The sequence below is a fragment of the Drosophila novamexicana genome, unplaced genomic scaffold (genome assembly GCF_003285875.2).
Source record: "Drosophila novamexicana strain 15010-1031.04,08,12 unplaced genomic scaffold, DnovRS2.1 tig00000877-arrow-arrow-pilon, whole genome shotgun sequence".
NCBI lineage: Eukaryota > Metazoa > Arthropoda > Insecta > Diptera > Drosophilidae > Drosophila > Drosophila novamexicana.
This window is the reverse complement of record NW_020824831.1, coordinates 2,154,667-2,175,963: the sequence shown is the minus strand read 5'-3', so window position 1 is coordinate 2,175,963 and position 21,297 is coordinate 2,154,667. Positions and strand designations below refer to the sequence as shown.

Below are 21,297 nucleotides of genomic sequence, written 5' to 3'. Positions count from 1 at the left end.
CTGAAATGCGGAAAGAATTGCAAAGTATAAACGACACGAAGTGAAAGTGCTACTTGTTATCTTGTTCTGGTGTACTTGTTATCTTTTTTCTGGAAATCATGCATTTCGTTTAATCTTTGCCATCAAACTAAGAATTTATCACGTGCGTGCTTTACTATGCGGAAGATACCATTATGTGCATGACACGACTGTTGGGACTTGATGATCGTGCGAAAACTCAAAACATTAGCCGATGATGCGCCGTATATATGCAGAGTCTCTGGTGAAAGTGCATCATAATTGGCTTGACTTGATAACAATGAGAGTACTCACTGCGGTTGTTGGTCTGTTTTTGTCGGTGATCAGCGCATCAGAGGCGAACAACCAACATACAGGTTGCCCGTTTAGCCAATTGGATGCGTTGGATTTTGATACTTTGGGATCACAGCAAGAATCCGCTGGTCGAAAGAAGAGAAGTAGCGATCCGTATGACGTGCGGTCTACCGCGAGCGCGGATCATAACCTGGACGATCTATTAAAAAGCATTTTGCCCAAGTATAGCATCAATTCTGGACCCAGTAGTTGGATGAACTTACGGGGAGATGAAAAGCGATCTCTTGAGCTAATAAAGTGTGGCATACCACCGCGGAACTGCTTAAATGATACACAAAATTTGCATTATCGCAGCATAGATGGCGCATGTAATAATTTGCTCTATCCAGAGTTTGGTATCGCTACATCAAGGTACCGACGACTTCTGCGCCCCATCTATATGGAGCATGGACAAACAGTTCCGAACGCACGACTTGTTTCGCTCTCATTGTTCGGCGAGGATACTTTGATGGACAAGTTTCGCACGGTGGCTGCTATGCAGTGGGGTCAGTTCGTCGCACACGATATCAGCCAGATGACTACAAAGGGAGCACCCAAAGACTGCTGCGCCGAGTCTCGTCATCCACAGTGCCAACCCATCACACTAGCAGCAGGTGGACCCATCGCCTATAATACAGGGAAATCATGTCTCAGCTTTGCCCGTAGTGTATCCGACGCGGAGGCTATTTGCCCAAAGAGTGGCCTTTCTTATAGCGAGAAGCTGTCTGTGGTTACAGCCTTTTTGGATCTGTCATCACTTTATGGCAATTCGCAAGCACAGAGTCGACGAGTTCGTCTTTTCAAAGGTGGCCAGCTCATTACGAGTTACATCAACAACCAACAGTGGTTGCCTGTGAGTCAGAATCATGAAGGTGAATGCGGCACTAATAGTGAGTGCTATAGCATGCCGGATAAACGCAATCGTTTCACGCCTACTATTGCCGTGCTTCATACGGTTCTTCTGCGTGAGCACAACCGGTTGGCGGAGCAGCTGGCTATATTAAACCCTCATTTCAACGACGAGCGTTTATACCAGGAGGCCCGCAAAATCAATATTGCACAGTATCAGAAGATCACCTACTATGATTATCTGGTAGCTGTTTTGGGAAGCACTTACACGCATTTAAATGGACTTACTTACCCCTACTCGGACGATTCAACCGAATTTGTGAACGACTATGATGAGGGTGTTAATCCCAATGCCTACGCAGAGTTTGCATCAGCCGCTTTTCGCTATTCGCACACCCAGGTTCCCGGATGGTTTTCGTAAGTGGTGAAATCTTGTACATTAAAATCCCAGAATAGCATATTCTTATACATTTACAGAATGGTTGCGCCTAACCGGTACGCGAATCAGACGTTCCGACTCAGCGACTTTTTTGAGCGTACTGAGACCATTCAGCTATTGTCCTCCAATTTTAACCTAGCTGATCTGGTCCGTGGAATGGCCACTCAACTGCAAAAGCGGGCCGACAGTAATATCGATCGCGAGATCAAACACTACTTCAATCGGAAAGATTTTCAGGAATACGGTTCCGATCTAAAGGCGTTGGATATCCAACGTGCGCGCGACTTCGGACTCGCTTCCTACAATGATGTTCGTGAGTTCTGCGGTTTGCGGCGAGCCAGCGAATGGTCAGAATTCGCTACCGAAATATCTAATGAGGTAGGACAATCTTTATAGGTAATGCTTATTACAAACTTAACGTATTTTATTTGCAGAAAATTAAATTACTGCGTAAGCTGTACGCCTCTCCAGATGATGTGGAGCTGAGTGTGGGAGGAACTCTTGAATTTCATGTCCCTGACTCATTATTTGGACCTACTTTGCTTTGCATTGTGGGCAAGCAGTTCCTCAACACACGTCGAGGGGACCGCTTCTTTTTTGAACGAGAAAATCATCTAAGCGGATTTTCACGCAGTGAGTAATCACTTATACTATTTATTTATTTATTAGATTGTATAATATTGTTAACCACCCATAAAGACCAACTGGCAGAGATACGCAAGGTTACTTTGGCCTCTTTGTTCTGCAACAATGTTCAAAGCTTACATTATATCCAGCCGAATGTGTTTATTTTTCCTAATACTCGGTAAGTCGCAGTCATTGGATCTTAAGTTGTGTGGATTTTGTAAATGTCATATTAATCATTCTACTCACTTGCTTTTAGCAATGTTCTACTGAACTGCAACGACATACCTCAACTTGACCTTAGCAAATGGCAAGACCTTAGCCCTCAACTGGCTATCTAAAACAATCAAAACAGCGGAAAATCTATAACAGTAACTTTTTTAAATGAACAGCTAACATCAATTATCTTATGCTTAAACAACTAAACATTATATTACATTAAAAGATATATGTATGAAAAACTTTCATTTACGTTAGATTTCATCGCCCAACTGATTAATACCCACAACATCAACATATTCTTATAATTTCAAGGAATTTTTAGAGCAGTGGAATTGAGATGAAGTTTGTTAACCTATATTTTAGAACTAAAGTTGTCTAAGAAACCTGCAATATATATATGCACAAATATGAACTAAACTTCTTAGATAAAAATATTGACGCCTTTGCCCTGGTATTTTGGACAATCGAGGTCAATATCGAGAAAACCCTGCAAGTCTGTGATTTAGATCAGACAAAACTGAGTAAAGTGGACTGGCTCCTTGTACCAACCATCGGCCAAGGATCCAGAGCAATCGGGTAGGAGTATTCGCTTAGTTAGCTTAGTTGCTTGCCAGAACTACACTGCGGAGCATATCTGGATCCTGAGCTTATCTGCGGAGACTTAGCGGAATTTTTTTTGTATTTTCTTGGCCAAAGCATGCCAACGAACGCGCAATACGATGTGCACCTTTTATGTGTTATGCGTAATAATATAAAATAAAATATTATATAAAAATAATATTAGTTGACGAATTCGATGTTCAATTTTAACTTGGTTAAGACCTATTGAAATTGGATTAAATTTATATAATATTTGTACGACACGCGCGGGTTAGGTTTGTTTGAAAATATCAATAGCTTGTTCCGGAGTGTGTGCTTGCGTTCAGGTGTTCTTAAAAGAAGGGAATCTGCCTTCGACTAAAGCACGTTTACTTGTTTTACTGGAACATTTGTTTTGAGTTAGTATATAAGTACCAATTGACATATTGAAATTACAGGCAGTGAATTGTATTTAATATTAAATCTGGGTCTTGCGTAATATAAGTAAAAAAAAACCGTTAACCTTTAACTTTCGCTATGACCTTGCGGCTTGATTATACTTGGCTTGTTTCATTTAAGTTTCTAAATGTGGGTTAATGATATTCTGACGCGCGACACATTTGGTTTTAGGCGAAATACTAACAAGGTAGATGTCACCCCTTTTATTATGCAAAGTCAATGATATTCATATTCACACTATTATTAAATTCATTGAAAAGAAAGATTTCTCAGTGGATTTGATGAATAACGGTCCTATAGAATCTGAATTATTGAAAGTAATTTGTTTGGAAAAAATGCTACAGATTAATATAAAAGTGAACGATTCGTCGGCGAAAGGCAGCATATTCTTTTTCGCCATGAAGCTGATCATATCAATCTTCTGCTGCGGTAAGCTACATTTATTATTATTAGTAATGCCAAAATAATAACAAACCCATCTTTTTAAGGTTTCTTTATTGCCAGCAGTGTAGGCTCGGCGAGCAGAAAGAATAGCGATCAAGAAACTGGAAGATTTGTCGCAACTCTTCAGTCTCCAGTTCCAGCGCCAGCCCCAGCACCGCATGTGGTTTACAAAATACCACCATCATATTATCCGCATCCACATCAACCGCAACAATGTTTTTGTCCACCGTCTCCACCAGGGCCGCCGGGTCTACCGGGTCCGCCAGGTCCTCCAGGTTAGAATTCTACTCAAGATGAGGATTGTGTGCATGTGTTTATTATTGCTCTGCTTGTTCAACAGGAAGATCAGGATATCCTGGCCAAAAGGGAGATAAAGGAGAAAAGGGCGACAGAGGACACTTCGGTCCCCAAGGGGTACCAGGACCTCAGGGTCCCATTGGACCGCCTGGCTATCCAGGCAGCAAACCGTGGCCGGCACATCCGCCTATTTATCCCCATCCACCTCCAATAATAATTCCTTTTCCAATTCATTCGTCAAAAAAAGGACACCACCATGAGGATCACAGTGATGGCCAGAAAGGATATCCAGGGCATCCAGGATATCCGGGATATCCTGGCTATCCAGGCCATCCGGGTTATCCAGCGCATCCAGGTCATCATTCTCATCCAGACAATCCTCATCCAGGACATCAGCACCCAGGACATCAACACCCAGGATATCACCACCCAGGATATTATCATCCTGGACATCCACACCCAGGACATGCCCACCCAGGACACCCGCACCCAGCTCATCCACACCCAGGACATCCACATTCAGAACACACACATCCAGGCCATAATTGGCATCAATGGGGACCTCCGCGAAAATATTCTACAGGGCTTTCCCTGGAAAACGAAGTGTTTCTCGAGCTTCCAGAAAATGATATAAAAACTTTTGAAAATCTTAACGATGAAAGTACCTTAAACCACAACGAAATTATGGCGTCAGCGGCTTATCTAAAAGACCCTCTGTCTGATGAAGGTGAATCTAGTGATAATATGTCTGATACAGATAACATGAGTGCAGAAGATAGTTTAGAAATAAACGATCCAAGCACAAATGAGCACAGCATCCAAAAACAGCCAGCAACCACGGACAACCATTTTATTGAGGATAATAGCATCGAAGAACGAAGCAGCAAAGGTCCAATTATCCTAGCCATAAGCACTCCTCGCCATCCATTTCAAATGTATTCATATGATAAGGAACAAAATACATAATAACTAAATCAATTAAAGCAAGAGTTCTCAGGCTGAGCGTGCCCAACTTTAGAATACTCGTATACCATATTCACACAAAAGTCAACATTAAATTTGTGGCTTAAATTGGTGCGTGGGGGTGGACATGACATGAAAGATACTTAAGAACTCAAAAGGTTTGGTTAAAGACTGAATTTCAGTATCGATTTTTATCGATTAATTGGTAACGGGGTAAGTTTTCGATTACCGGAAACAAATGTCCTGCGCAGACACTGGGATCTATGTTCAACATTTCAAGCCTCTAGCTGTCTAGCTTCTGCTTTCATCTGCTTGTTAAAAGCATGTACACAAAATGATTAACCCCCTTTTTTTTTATTAATTTCAATGAATTCAGTGTATCAAAGACCAATTCTTTCTTTTTCTTCGTATTTGTTCTCTCTTGGCTGACTAATTGGTGAATTTTGTACTGTAACTACTGTACGTGGTGAAGGTGCATTTAAAAATATCTTTGTTCAAAGTTCAAAGGTGAAGTTTCACCTTTAAATTAAATCTTAAGGATCTTTATGAAACATCATTTGATAATATTTATTTAATTCAATTTTGATAATTCCATATGCGACTGTGGAAATATGGCTAACAAGATGAAACTTGTTTGCTTACAATTGCAAACTCAAGAGTTAATAAGAGAAAGTCTTTTTTCGGCCCATACGAGGCTTGGGCTTGAGTCTATTTTTGCGTATAAAATGCATGTACATGCTCTACTAAATTTCTGATACGCCAACTCAAATCTCGGTATAAAGCTAGACAAGGGCACTCGAACTTAAGCAAATATCGGTCGAAATTTGAATTTCCCTTTTGCTGTATAGCTTTCAGATTGAATATTTTCTTTAGTTTAATTTGTTTATTAACATACAATTACCATTTTTACTCAAAAACATAAGCACATAGACCAAACCAAAAAGAAAGAACACTTTTGAATGAATAACAAAACATCAGGAAGAATGACAAATATGTATTGACAAATATTTAGATAAACACTTTTGTGTTTCATATAAATGCCTTAATAACATATACATATATATTTATGTGTTTGAAAACGAAAGAAGAGACAACAAATAGCAAAAGAAAAAGTATAGAACAAAGCGCAGACTCTGCTAGAGTCGACTTTCGATATTTGATTCTCTATCGATCAGAGAAACATATTAATGCATTATATAGAATAAAGAAGTAGCTGGTTGTCAACAAAGAACTAAACTAGAGCAATGTATATAATTTCCTGTTGATCGCGCTAACCTGATGACGCGGAGTGTATATAGGCAGCGATAAGATTTTAATTTGCCAGATAAAATTAAGCTTATAATTAAAATTCGACCCAAACGTATTCGGCTTTTATGCCAGAAACTCTCTTAGCATTTAAAAAATATCTTATTATTAAAAAATATGTATGGAAGCGTCGTAATTGACGCCGAGCTGCTAATGTTGTTACATTCTGCTTGTTTATTATACCATATAACTTTGAATGTACGAGGAGTATAAATAGAATAGAGTCAAGCATCTAGTTTCATTTGCATTGATCGGGGCCATATATTAAAGACGGTTAAGTTCTTATATTGATTTGTTTATGTACATAAAAAGAGACAATATAATACATGGAGTTTGATTTCATAATCTTTAAACTGATTAATCTAAATGTTATTATATTTTGAACTAGTTAATGATAGATTCGTGTGTATAAAGTGCCAGCGATCATTTCTTTCCAAAAAGAATTGAGTGATCTGTGGAGGGATGTGCACTTTGGTCGATCCATTTCGTGAGGTCAACTTGCGGAATGTGTGTGCATGGCACAATAGGGTTCCTAATAAACGATTATGAAAAATGATTTATGTTAACTATAATTTTATTGTACTTACGATCCAGATATTGTTTTGAAAGCAGCAGGCTGCATTGAAGCAATATTGTTACCATTGTCGCAGAGCAAACGTGCCATGCTTGCCTTACGCAGCTCTACCAGTTGATCTAATAGTATATAATATATTAATATCAATATATGTAAGGGTGGATCTTATAATACCTGGAGTAAAACCAGTGATTTTATCTCCATTTTCATAGAAGAAACGATCGCCCACACGAGTTCTATAGAATTGTTCTGTAAGAATACAAAGAAAAGTTGGACCGGCTAACGCACCGGCAACATGTGCCTCTAAAGAACCACCAACTGTTAAATCTACATCCTCATGACTATCATAGAGCGACTTAAGTGTATCAATTATTTTCGGACTGATCAGATCGCCAAAGTCTTCCCACGAGTGCGCCCGTCTTAGCCCACAAAATTCCCTCATATCATTGTATGATGCAAGTCCATGATCACGATTGCGCTGAATATCCAAAGAAAGCAAGTCCGTGCCGAAGGGCATATTTCGTCTAAACAGGAAATGCTTGATCTAACAAATATAGGATGTCAGAAAAGGCTGGTATTTATATTTGATACTGCATAGTATATGCATACACACCTGTCTATCAAAGTTGATGTCCGTCAGCTCTTCTGGCTGTGTTGCATGACCTCTGGTAAGGGAGTCAAAATTGTCGCCAACTTCAAGAATGCCAGGTCGATTAAACCAATCACTAAGAGTCAATGAGCCAAGAACTGAACGCAGCTCGGACAAAAGGCTATAAATAAGGAATAAGCTCGGCAACATTGAGTGGATGCTTATTAAAACCAAACCTTCAACAGAGTGTATGACTCAATTTAAGTGAAAGATGTTAACTTCCAATCATTCAACCTATTGAACGGCTAATAAAGATGTACTTACTCCAATCTACCTTCGATTTGGGAATGGAAATATCTAAAAGCAGCTGTCGCATGTTCGTTTAATACACTGGGATCTATGTTGGAATCGTAGTCATTCACATAGCTTCCTCCAGGAGCTTTAAAAATGAGTCGATTTTTCAACATATTTTCAGTTCCGAGGAAAATTGGCAGCCACTCGTAGTAGCTTATATGCTGGTACTGGGCAATGTTGATTTTGCGTGCTTCCTGGAACAGAGTGCGATCGTCAAAGTGTGGATTTAGGGCCGCTAGAGCATCGGCTATACGGTTGTGTTCACGTAACAGTACGGTCTGTAATAAAGCTAGTCCTGGGTTCTGATTGACACGTACATCGCCTGCTCTATAGCAGACTTCACTGGGATCAATGGCATCACACTCGCCAGTGACGTTACGTGATAAAGGAAGCCATTTTGCACCATTTCGTTCCTCAACAATCATGCGTCCGCCTTGGAACTCACGAATGTCGCTGTTCTGCTGTATAGAGTTACCATAGACTAACGAGAGGTCCATATAAGCGGTGACTACCGTCAACTGTTCCGCCGGTCCACCAGTATATTGACAGTTAGAGTCGCGGTCTGTCAGCGTACGAACAAAGTTAAGACATTCTTTACCGACTTGTGAGAAAGCCGGGTCATGGGGAGGCACGACTATCGCAAAGCAGGTTTTATGTGCTATGTCTAAGCCTATAAAACGTCCGTCATTTGTGCAACAACGTGTTGGATGTTTCCCTATAAAAGTAAACAGGGGTAATGAGCTAGTACTTTATTATAGTTAAGTGATTGGGCTTACTAGATTGGGTGCCACCGGCTTGCATGCTCATGTCGTGGGTTATGATCTGTCCCCATTGCATGTTATGGAGCGTAAACTGAGGATCGGGCACGTCCTGCTCACCAAACGCCACCAAAGATACAAGACGAGCACTGGGCAGCTCGTTTCCGGTAACAGAACGGGTAGGTGCCGATATTCCATCGGCATATTTGGGCGTCACAAGACGGCCATACCTAGAAAGAAACCATTCAGTACATAACGACACAAAAACGTTGCAAGGGCCAGTCTGAATCATACTTAGTGTTAGGGACGCCTAGCCCTGAGCGTTCCAAATTATTGCAAGAGCCATCCATCGCTCGATAGGCCGACTTCGTACATATTGGTGGAGGATTAGCACATGTGACTCGCCCAGGCATTGGCGGAGCCGGTGGAGGATTCGCAACCAAAAGGAAGGGATTTTGTGGCGCCGGCGAAGTATCCGCCACTGCATTAGGTAGCGCATTTCTAGTAATAAAATTATGTTTGTTAGACTTATTTAAATAAATAGAAGCGAATCTTGGGCTTACCTCACTAAATATTGATCTCCTGCGTTAATATACCTGAATCCATGGAAATTTGGTCCATGAGTCTGCGGTTGCTCGTTGTGGACGATGTGATAGCCAGTAGACACTTTGAGTCCCACAATGCTGGAGACAATGCCCAAAATTCCAATTAAAAGCAGCTCCTGCGGATAGCTCATCTGAAATTGAGTTTACCATTCACTGTTAGTGAGCTAGCCTTATGAAGCAAGTGTGAGTGTGTGCGTAGGTAAAATATATGCTATAAGGTTACTTTTTATATTTTTACAAGCAAAAGATATTAAATCAATGTTACAATTTTAATTTAAGAAGAATCACGTCAAATATTTCTAAAAGGTTGATGATTATCTATTATTGTACATGTGAAATTTGCAGTATGAAATTGTCGATTGGCCTAGAAAGCCAGTAAATCATGATACTTAAATAGTAGAGCAGGAACTGGTAGAGCCTCGATTTATGTGAACTGGCAACAAACCCGTACCGCAAGCGTGCTTTTTTGCATGCGCTGAGCTTTTCAGCTGCTAGGGAACAGCTAGCTGCAACAATTCACAATCGATCTTAGTTTTTCCGACACAGGCTCCTGCAGTTATGGTCAGAACTGGTTTCATCACCTATTTGGTATGTATTCATTATTATTCATTTTCATTGCGACATTTCGAATGCCAGCCATTTGTTGCTGGTATTTGCCTAAACTACATACATATATACATATAAACATACATAGGAATTTATTTATACTTACATATGCTCGTGCAATGTAAGCTGTGGTAGCGTGAAAAGTCTCATAATTGTTTTAAAATAATATATATATATATATTTGGCCAACTTGCAGGCTACTTATGTAAATAGAATGAATCGCAGGTCTCTAATAGATGGCTGTACACAATGCATTTTTCCTAGCGCTCTGGCCTCGGGGCTAGACCTAGACTCATTCATCTAGCAATAGCGCCACAGCCGAGGCTAACCATAAGTCCCAATCTGTAGTCAGACCTTTGGGTAAAATGCCAGCTGCATGCAAATGCGCAGATATTGGCGGCCAATCCGTCCCAGTTGCTGCCGTGACAGAGACACAAACACAAGCAACATGGTGTATATTTTAATTGCATGGCAAGCAGAACAATGGCCCAGGCAATACGATTGGACTGCTTTAGATACATGCAAAGCTGTAATAAGTCTTGAATATGCCAACAGGCTCTGACAGGGCTTCCTAGTTAGCTAAGCTTCCTACCTCTTACCGCAGTTTAAACCATAGCCCCAACAATCTCAACATCAGGCGATTTAAATTAGAAAAAAAACGGGTAAATTCACGATTTTGAATTGTAATTTAAATTAGAGAAACGAGGCGTTTGGTAACTACAATGCAAACAACAGCGATTGTTCAGGGTCAGTCATTTTTATTTTTGTATATATTTACGATCGTTAAGCATATTATTAATAAGAGTAATAATATACTATATATATTAGCTGTCTATCCACTCTTCCAGATCTCTAATATCGACATGAAATTGTCATTGAATGCGGAATAGGAACCTTAAGGCGAAAACATATACGTCTGTCCCTAGCTGTGACAGTAATTCCATTCATTGCATGCCCTGTTTGCAAAGTAAAAAGGAGTATTTTTTTGTGATCTGTGCGTCTCTCTGTCCTCTCATACCAGTCGTGTGGTCGCAATTTTTGACGTTGTTGAATGTGTACTCGTGTCAGACAAGGAGACGACAAAAGAGTGGGAATCGATATCTTCCAAAATTTCACAGCTAGAGTCATCAAAGTTTGACAGGTAACTGTCCAAAGATTTTTCTTTTTCGATCGAAAAAGCAACAGCAACAGTGATAGTAAATGTAATATATTAAAGAAAAATCAGCTCAGTAGTTATTTTATAAATATTAATACTTAAAAAAAATATAATTGTATAACCGTATTAATAACAGAATTTGTTATGTACTGAGTCTAATGGCATACATTCCCAAGTGCTTAAGTCAGCAAAATACTCGAATATTTGATCACAAAAACATGCATTTAAAGTGGGGCAATATTGGCGACCCCAATGACTAGCCAAGATTGGCCATATTGGGTAAATGCGAGCAAATTTTTTACAACTTTAACGACTTCTAATTAAAATCAAATTTATATCGCCGAATCGGCAAAGAAATTTGGTGATCATTAAAGTGTAAAATAGCTCACCGCAAGACGGCGAAGAAATTAATACCAAATGATTGATTTATTGATGGCTTGGCACACTGGTCGCTGTCATCGACAGCCTTATTGGGATCAACAGTGTTGCGCCTTTGCCACTATGGATACAGACGTACATATCTGTCAATATCTTTCTGGCAATCCGTTGGGAGGCGGGTTCAGCAAAGGCATGTGAAAACCTCGATACGACGACGTGGTGTGCACACAAATAGAAAAACATTCCGATTGATCTATGTAGGTAAAAAGCGTTCGAGCAACAAGCACTAATTGATATTGCCATTTAAAGTGAAAGTGCCTCAAACAGAGAACCGAGTACCCAGCACCTTAAAGTGCAGATTGGGAGGCTGTCTGGCATCGCAGATGCAGTCTACCATTCGCATGTTGGCTATAAGTTGTGTAAATTTAAGCGACTCCTCAGATCAACAAGAAAATTACAACATATTTGGCCTTATTTTGTGATCGAAATCAAGGCACACACTTTATGCAACGACATGTCTGCTTTTTGTATAATTGATGCCAATAAGTAGACTGGCAGACTAGGTGCCCAGTCAAACATAATGTACATACATATATAAGTGCAAATGTGCATACATTTTCACTTACAGTCACACACACAGTGAGGTGTTTGTACCCAAAAAGTCTTGTGACCAGCCCGCTAAAGTTGCGGCTGGTAAACCGTAGCTCAGCTTTGATGCAGCTAGCCAAAAGTCACATGACCGAAACACTCAATATTAGTACACTCACGCAGTCGGGTGATTAGCAATTTATGAACCCGTTGGGCTGGACTGGTCGCATTTTGGTGTTCGAGTTTATTACAAGCACAGCGCAGGTATTTTCATTAATTGCGAGCGCAATTTGCAGTCGCCTTTGCCGTCGAACATTTAGATGCTACGAACTAATTGATTCTGAACGGATTTGGCCCGATTAAGCCAAGTCGAGGTAACTGGTTTTAAAGGAAATAATACAGTAAATCGAAATTGTCAAGTAACCTTTCATTTGCAGATGGATTTAAATTAAAAATATTAAAATATATGCCAGGGCAATGTACTTGGTTTTGTTTTGCAAGTCGCGATATACAATCGTCTTACCATACAACAGGTCTTATGGGACAGAGTAACAAATTAAACAAATTTATGTGAGTTTAAAATGTTTGTCATTTTTTAATAATTTGTTTTTGACTGTTAACTTTAGTTATAGGCTTTTTATGCATTTTCGTATTAAATATATTTATTAGATATGCATATACATATTGTTTAAATTTCGAATTAAATTGAATTAATGTCACCAAGAGCATTGGCGATTAGACTCAGCCTTAAAAGTCATCAGCAGCTAGCATAGGAGTTAACATTCTAGGTCCAGGTCCAAGGTAATGCAACTCTGCAAGTGCCTTTCGCCATTCAGTCTGACATATCACGATTCCGCCTCTAATACAGGCCCATGAAGTCAACAGTTGCCTGCTTTACTTTTAATTACCGACCATGCATAGCGTCGTGCCTATTTTGGTGACGGCTATTTGTAGATTCGCAAAAAACAACTTCTATGTCGATGCAATCGAAGTTACAACGCAATTATGATAGCTTAAGCTCCCTAGTAGAGGGGACTATAACGAAGATATATATTCTTGATCTGCATCAATACAAAATCGATATAACCATGTCCATCTGTCCGTCAGTCTATTCATATTTCCGTTGCAGGCAGTCGAAGGCAGATATCTTCACCAAACTCAGCAATTCATTATTCTCCTGACACATCTTCAAAAGCATAAGCCATACTTCTACAAGGGAATCAGATTGGGAGTGCCGATGACATCCGTCTTTTCTTGTTAAATAATACCAATTATCGGTATGATAAATAATCGGAATAAGGAAAGAGTTCAAATACACAAGATATCTATGTAAATTTATAAAACCAACTGTCATTATAATAATATATATTTATTATTTAATAGAATTTTGCCGCGACCTTGTCCGCGAACGATTTGATTAAGCCGGTTAAGTGTGCATCTGTCCCCACCTCTCCCGAGTATTCCTATCAATTTTCCATTGAACAAAGTAATAATAAGACACAAACAATGGCTCCATTTCGCTGTTTTGTTGTTTTACCATTGTATATCTTTCGCGCAAATCTCGATACAACATTCGATAATTCGGTCTTGCTGCCAACTTTTGACTTAAAAGGAAGCTTCAGATGATTTACGTTTCAAATAAGTTAAAAAATAAGTTCGGCTAGCTTGAACCAGACTTATTAAACTTTTTAAAATATTTAGACTTTTTTTTTAGGTTTGATAGTCTGGGAGTAAAATAGGGTGGCTTTGAGGAAGCAATTGTGTTTAGAATACAAACATCTAAGAGGACGTTCAGGCTATTATAAAAAAATTATTAGCAATATTCATATCAGCCGAGTCAAATAAAAAGACCAGTCGGTTGCATGAATTCGTTGATTAACCAAAGAAAATGTACTTTGCGAAAGCAATGGCGGGGTTTGTTGGTAGCTGGGGACCTGGAAAACAAATTAGCAACAAGACAATCTATAAAGTCATGTTGCGCTGAGGGTACTAAATAATTGTCGGCAGTTAACAATGATCAAGAAATGTTAGGTAAATTAAAATCACCCAGCACTATAAATATGTCATTAAGCACATGAGTAGAAACTTCTTTAATACAAGTAATATGTTTCATATAAACTTGCAAATCAAAAGAAGGAGGAACAGGAGCATGGGATATAAGTATCGCGTAATGGAAAACTTACCTTAGCTGATTCAATCTCAGCGTCAGTAGGCATTTTTCAACACTTTCCGTCGAAAGGTGTAGATCACACCTACCATAAATATTTTCAGCAAAGATATTTGAAAATGAGTGAGAAGCTGATTGGATGGTGAACGGAAAAGTTTTATGCAACCTGTTTTCTGGAGATTTTCCTCGGTGACGGTTTGAATTTCCAAAATCCCCGAAACACGTATTCATTATATGTTTATTTAAAGTTTTGGAAATGAAATTAAAACCGATCGGACGAAACTTGAAATATTGCCAATTTAACACTTTGATCCGCATTTTCCATCAGAGAGTGCATATTAATCTTAATTTTAATTAAAAAAAAAAAAAAATGTTCGACTTTCCTCTAATAATTGGGATTCCGTTTCTATTGTACCATGAACCACATAAAAATAGCTTAGTTTTTTGTTTTTTCGTAGTGTTGTAACGCTCACTTCTGAAGCCAATGAAAATGGGTAAGAAGCGTATAATGACTTATAGCGAAGGAATGAACAAGAGGGAAGCACATATTAAGTATATTTGTATAATATTAAGTATATATATTCTTGATCAGCATCAATAACCAATTCGGTCTAGCCATGTCCGTCGTTCCATCAGTATGTATGAAATTGTCGATTTTGGAAACCACAAGAGCTGGAGACTGAAATTTTGAATGTGATTATATGTATGTGTGTGTGAAATGAAGACAGAGTTTTTGTGTTTCAGGGAACCTCCTTCCCGAATAGAGCACTCTTATTTTTTTCTTTCTCTTTGAAAATTTGTTTAAAGCCGATTGAAAATCGTTGTATATCAATGTGCATTGCGTCTTCGTTCAGTGAAAGTTGCTTTTATAGAGTGATGTAATGCTTGAAATTTTTCGTTACAATCAGAACAATTATGAGGATGTGTAAGGTACTATTCATCGCTATAATATAATTCGTCAATTATTGGTACATAATTTGTACACCCTATGAATGTGTTGATTCAATGAGAGACTTTCTTACGATCCGCTGCTTGGTTGTGTTTTGGACGTCACACGCTCACATGTTTCAACTTGCAATTATAATCAAGGTAATTACGATGCTCTTAACGCAATTGCCGCGTCCGGCCCGGTTCCGGCCCCACGACGGCGGCACTGACAATGCCAACCAGAGCAGATCCATCAGCGTTGTCTTTGTAACGGAAGCGAGCAAAAAAGACATTGTCAGGCGGCAATAATAAGAAACACGCGAGACAAATAATCACGACTTGACGATTAAATAAACGCGTACCGCTACTATATCTATGTATGCAACATATTTATGTATAGGCATAGATATGTATGTATGTATAAATGAAGTAACAGGCGTAAATTGGGCATTAGAAGCGGTCAACTGCACTTCTTTTGTTTTCTTTTCATTTTTCAGTTTTTTTAGTTTTAATGAAGAAATAAAACGTCCGAATTTCCCCGTAGAAAAAGGTATAAATTTCTATTATTAAAAACAAATACATTCATACATGTGAATATCATTTATACATATGTACATGATTAGCAACTAGTACTCATGTATGAATGTTATTCAGCAATAATGATTTCAAAAGCGGTATGTGATTGGTATCGGTGTATGGTATGCCATAGTATGATCGCAGACATTATTTTTGTCCCCATTAGTAAGCTACAGTTGACGGATAAGCATTGAGCACGACACACAGTGTGAGAAATATTTCGAATGTACATCCATATGTGCATATGCATATCTATTCATAATTACATTGGTACAACTCAATGTGGAGTGTGCGAATTTTAGTGTGAATTTGTTAACTCCATTCAAATTTCGCACGCTATTCGTTTGGCGCTTGCTGCAGCCGCCCCCCATTCATGCGCCGACAACATACCTCCGTTTGTGGCGAGATGAAGTTGTAATCGACTCAAATTATGGCCAGATGCTGTTGGGGTTTGCCCGTGGTCGTTGGCTGGTAGCTAGCAACAAGTAGCCGGTAGCCGCACCGTCTACCACTGAGTCAAGCATTCGTTTGCAGTTGTTGTTGTTGTTAATATAGACCTTGACTTTGAAAAAGTATAAGTTGCTAGTGCAGTTGCATCAGCGGTCGGTGCGAAACGTGGCTGAAACCGAAAGCAAAGGCCAAACCCAAACTGGTTAATCTGAACGTGTCATTCGCTTTCTTCGATGCCAATTTAACTTGTTTTATACACTTTGGTTTTTAACGTCGCTTGCTGCAAACTTATTTAAATCATGCCGCTGAATTATTATGTAAATATTATGTAAATATAGTATTTACTGTCTACTATCTACAATTGCAAGTGTTTTTATTAATACGAGAATGTTTGAATATATGGCAGAAAATTCTTGTTTTTAAATTAAATATATCTTTTCTGTCTGCGGTAAATAGTTTTTAAAATATTTGGGGGGTATTCATAGATATAATTTAATTATGTTTCTAATTATCCATATAATTACCTTTATTGCGAAGAAGTATTTATGTATGAGACTTAATTTATTAAATGATGAGAATAATAATATTAATAACATATACATTTTTATGATTCACTTTGATTTATCATTTTTAATATAATAAATCATTATTAATTTTTATTCAAATTTCAATAAAAAATTTTTGGAATAGTTGCAGCTGTTAAAATCGCAATGCTCGTAACGTTCAGCTAATTAATCCATTAAAAATATGTAAATAGGGTATAATGGTTTTTTGCAAATGTATGTAACAGACAGAAAGAAAGAACTCCGACTCCATTAAGTATATATATTCATGATCATCATCCTATGTTATATCAGATGAGTCTTAAATTCCTTCTAGTGCCCGAGCATATCTAGCCGTAATAGTCACAAAATTTGGCACAAAGCTTCTATAATAGAATTACACAGAGGAAGTATATTTCATTTTTTTGATACCTTTTTAGAAAACAGTATCAATGTTAAGGCTGCTGTCATCCAGCAGATGGAAATATTTTTTAGGTAAAATTCGTATTTTTTGGCAAAAGCGTGTACTTCAGGTTTTGGTAAAAGATGATTCAGGGTATCTGTTAGTCGGTCACTCCCGTCAAGTGCACTCTAAATTGTTTGGTAATTAATATATTTCTATAATAAACAATAATTGAATTCGCTGGCGAATTGTCGATTCTCGAGGCAAAAATACTCTTGTCGAAAAGCCTTTTACGTTAAATTTTGGTTTACCAATATGCTAGGTGCATGGGGCTCAATAGTTTCGTGCAGACTTGTCTAAGCAAATAAGTATAATTTGGCTTACGCTTAAATAAGCAAGCATGTGCAACCAAATGGGTAAAGTACGCGTTAATTAGTAAGGTGTGCACTCAGAAAAATATAATACATACACCATAGGTATATAATATTCACGTGTAGGTTAAGTGAGCCACTTCAACAGTGGTTGCCATTATTACTCGCTAGTATTGCCAAATAATTGAAAACCAGAAATAATGTCCCTCAAAATCTTTGAAAGATAATTGGATCTTTGGATCGTCTTTGTGGGATTGCTTCCCAAAACCATAATGGGCTATTGTTTTGTACGCCCTGAGATGACGTGACTTAAAAAAAAACCGCAATAACATGTACTATTTATGTTACACATGAATAGGTAGGAGGTAATTAATTCATCTCTTTATGTATAACGCGGGCTTAGTGCATACAATTTGAGAAAGTATATAAGTCAAAATATATATGACTAATATTTACGAGTATCTGCATATTTGACTTCTGGGTTTTGGTTTTAAAAAGCCATAACTGAAATGAATGTAATCGCCAAGTGAATGGCAAGTCGTCAAATTGTGGTTATACTAGTGCATAAATAAACAACATACACACATACACTCTCATTTAGGCATAATGAAGTTTGTATATAAATACGTAATAATTAAGTAGATTACATAACTGGCTTAAGATTCCAGTTGGAAGTGAGATACAACTGGCGAGTGAGAGAAAGTACGCACGGTTGAGCCCATAAGCCACTTACCTTACCACCTGGATAGGTAGGTCACAACACAACTGTATCGGCGTTCGAATCACCGTTCTATTGAATGCTAAGAGCTCCATCAATGCAAATGGTCCAAGTCAAATAATCAAAACATATCCAATACAAGCAACGTAATTGTCGATTTGCGACGGCGAGTGCCACCATTTGGCCCCACTTGAACAATTTAAATATGGATGTATATAATGGTATATGTATGTATAATTTATGGTTGCAGCTAAGACTTGTTGACTGTCTGCGCTGATTAGTATCTGCTAACAATTTCAATGTTGGCTTGAATAGAGCCGATGCTGAACAATGGGGCGTATCCAATTAGATGGCGTAAATTGCTGACCATGCGCAGCTTACAAATGGTTCAATTCGATTATTTATTAATAAAGCTGGGGCAAGGGTAGTAATAGAATGAAATTCGAGGAGCTATGTTATGTGTTTTATATTTGACTTGAAGCCATGCTACAGGCCCTTTAACTGTTGGGGTCTGCAACTCGTGACGGGGACAACAATAGCACCACAAGAATTTAAACGAATTCAACTATGAAGGTCATTTGCTTGGTATCTTAAATTAATTACCTTACTTTTAATAAAAACAAATGCAATTTTCAACACAATTATTATGCCACTTTCAAACTTGTGTGTTTGTATGTAGTGTGGTTTTAGTGTGGTCTTACAGTTAGAGCAGGTCTCGTATAAACAATAGTCCGTAATTTGTTTTTAAATATGCTATTAGAGCTACTCAACAGAAACTGGTTTGAGTAGCTAGATTAACAAATAATGTCAAATTAGCTATGTACTTAAAAATACCTAATTAAATGTTACTTATGTCCTAAGAGCGGGTATTTTAAGTTTCTTGTGAAATATGTAATGTATTGTGTACTCCGACAACAATAACAACTCTAAGTCAATACCAAAATGTATATGAATATCATTTAATATATTTTAGTTCATAAAATATGAAGCTTGTTTTTGTGGAAAGTGCATTATATTTACCGATTCAATGACTAGTTGTTACCCGAAAAATGTTTACTTAATAGATGACCTTTTTGTTTTTTAGAAATCTTGCAGAGTTTGGTCTACAAAATCTTTGTTCAAAAAATTATTTACAACAAAATAGTTTAGTAAAATCTACTCAAAATTTGTATAACATATTGTTTGACTTAAGGTTTCTCCTTGTTAAAATAATTTTATATTTTGGGATAGACTTATAAATGAACACTTACCGAAGTTATAAAAGAAAATGTTATTATATATTAGTTAATTATATAATATGTTATATCATATATGGAATTTATTTAATTGTAATATTCTGTCAAATAAAATATATTAAATATCCATCCAAATCTTCTTTTGGACTCATCAAGAGTCCTTTAAAGAAATAATACAAGCTTTTTGCCATCTACTGTTAGCAATGTTCAATGATATGCATACTTAAATGATAACTGACCAATCGTTATTCAAAAATTGTTTTATGTTTGTTTAATTTCTATTACTTACCATGCCAAGCTGTTCTTTCCTCAGGCAAACTTGCACTTGTGAATGTGAACGTCTCGCCCAATATGCATCAACTTAGTACAAATATTTCACTTTTAATTGCTCACGACTGCAGCTGCACCACGAATATAGGCCAACCAGCACAATGCTTATAATTCAGCAATTACCGAATCGAAAACGCGAATTCCACGGTGAGTTGAGTAAATTATATCAATATTGTAGGCGAGTTATATTGATTTGTTTCTGATAAACATGCAGCTTAAATAGCTACCCATTCACAACTCGACACCTGTTCATAAGTGAGCGCTGAGCTTTAATCCACTGCTGGCTTGATTTCGGTCCGTTGGTAAATCTCTTTCTACCAAGGCCCCAAGTTACTGTCAGCGGCAAACTAACTGGCCAGCCGTTGAATTTGGAGCTTTTATAACGAATCGACATCGGTTCCCGCGGCGACTGCACAACGCCAGCGCCTAGGCCAACGAGACTGCCTGCGTTTGCGTTTTTTAAAAGCCAGTTTACCGCTGGCGGCGCTGCAGGCGCAGGCATATGCGCTGGAATTGCCGCCGACTGCGAAGAAGCTTGCTTATTTTTTTACTCTGCTCTAATTTATACTCATACCGGCGTCCGCGGGTTAGAGAGACGAGGAAAATATGTACATAGCAAGTGCTACTGAATACGATCAGCAATAGTTTTTAATGGCTTATACTTGCAGTATATACGTCAGTCCATGGGCCGGTTGTCACTTTTGGCTAGGACCCGCAGAGCAGCGCTTGACAAACTGTGCCAAATGGTATTTGTAAAACTTTGAGGTAAGCTCACATATAAAATAGATATTTGTACATACATACGCACACACACAGATACACATAAGTAACCCCATCGACCTTTCGGAGTGCGGCTGTTGTAATGCGACAAAACGTGGAATGGAAACGGCGTACATACATATGTGACCTAGAAAGTTTTTCTTTCGGAAATGTTACGAAAATTGTTGTTACGTTTGTGTAACGTTGATATAGGTAATTAATGCATTAATTAAGCATTTGGTCATATACTCAAGATCTGACCTATATTTGTCAGACTCCTACATATGACTAACTTATAAAAGTATTATCCCCTTATTTGCTGATCGTATTGCAGCCTCTAGTACTTACTACCAAAATTCAATAGCCAAACCCACATATGTGTCAAAATAACTTATTCAATGTAAAACAAGTAAGAGGTTCTTGTCGTGGTCTTGCGACTAGGGTATACCCTCTTATTATATTCTATTCTAAAGATTGATTTCAAAAATTCCCTTGGCATGGTTCGAACTCAACAGCTACACCAATAATGGAGACTTCATGAAAAAAAAACGAATTAAAATAGCAGCACAGAAAACAATACAATCGCAATTGCGTGAGTGTACATGTATACAAAAATTCTTGCAATTTGCGCTAGCTGCTGCTAACACGTAACCGAAACACATTACATTTGTGTGCTTCT

General features: G+C 38.1%; 2 protein-coding genes across 2 annotated transcripts; one reads left to right on the top strand and one right to left on the bottom strand.

Moving 5' to 3' along the window:
- The first annotated feature begins 298 nt into the window (after positions 1 to 298).
- On the top strand, positions 299 to 2,604 carry LOC115765075 (peroxidase). The gene is made up of 5 exons (XM_030708451.1): positions 299 to 1,617; positions 1,678 to 2,017; positions 2,074 to 2,272; positions 2,339 to 2,444; positions 2,523 to 2,604. The coding sequence occupies exons 1-5, from the start codon at positions 299 to 301 to the stop codon at positions 2,602 to 2,604; spliced, it is 2,046 nt and encodes a 681-aa protein (XP_030564311.1).
- Positions 2,605 to 6,859: 4,255 nt separating this feature from the next.
- On the bottom strand, positions 6,860 to 19,988 carry LOC115764924 (peroxidase). The gene is made up of 9 exons (XM_030708230.1): positions 19,819 to 19,988; positions 9,371 to 9,543; positions 9,102 to 9,308; positions 8,826 to 9,037; positions 8,020 to 8,764; positions 7,720 to 7,876; positions 7,281 to 7,650; positions 7,120 to 7,225; positions 6,860 to 7,064 (listed from the first exon to the last, which is right to left on the bottom strand). The coding sequence occupies exons 1-9, from the start codon at positions 19,819 to 19,821 to the stop codon at positions 6,956 to 6,958; spliced, it is 2,082 nt and encodes a 693-aa protein (XP_030564090.1). The 5' UTR covers positions 19,822 to 19,988; the 3' UTR covers positions 6,860 to 6,955.
- Positions 19,989 to 21,297: the final 1,309 nt, after the last annotated feature.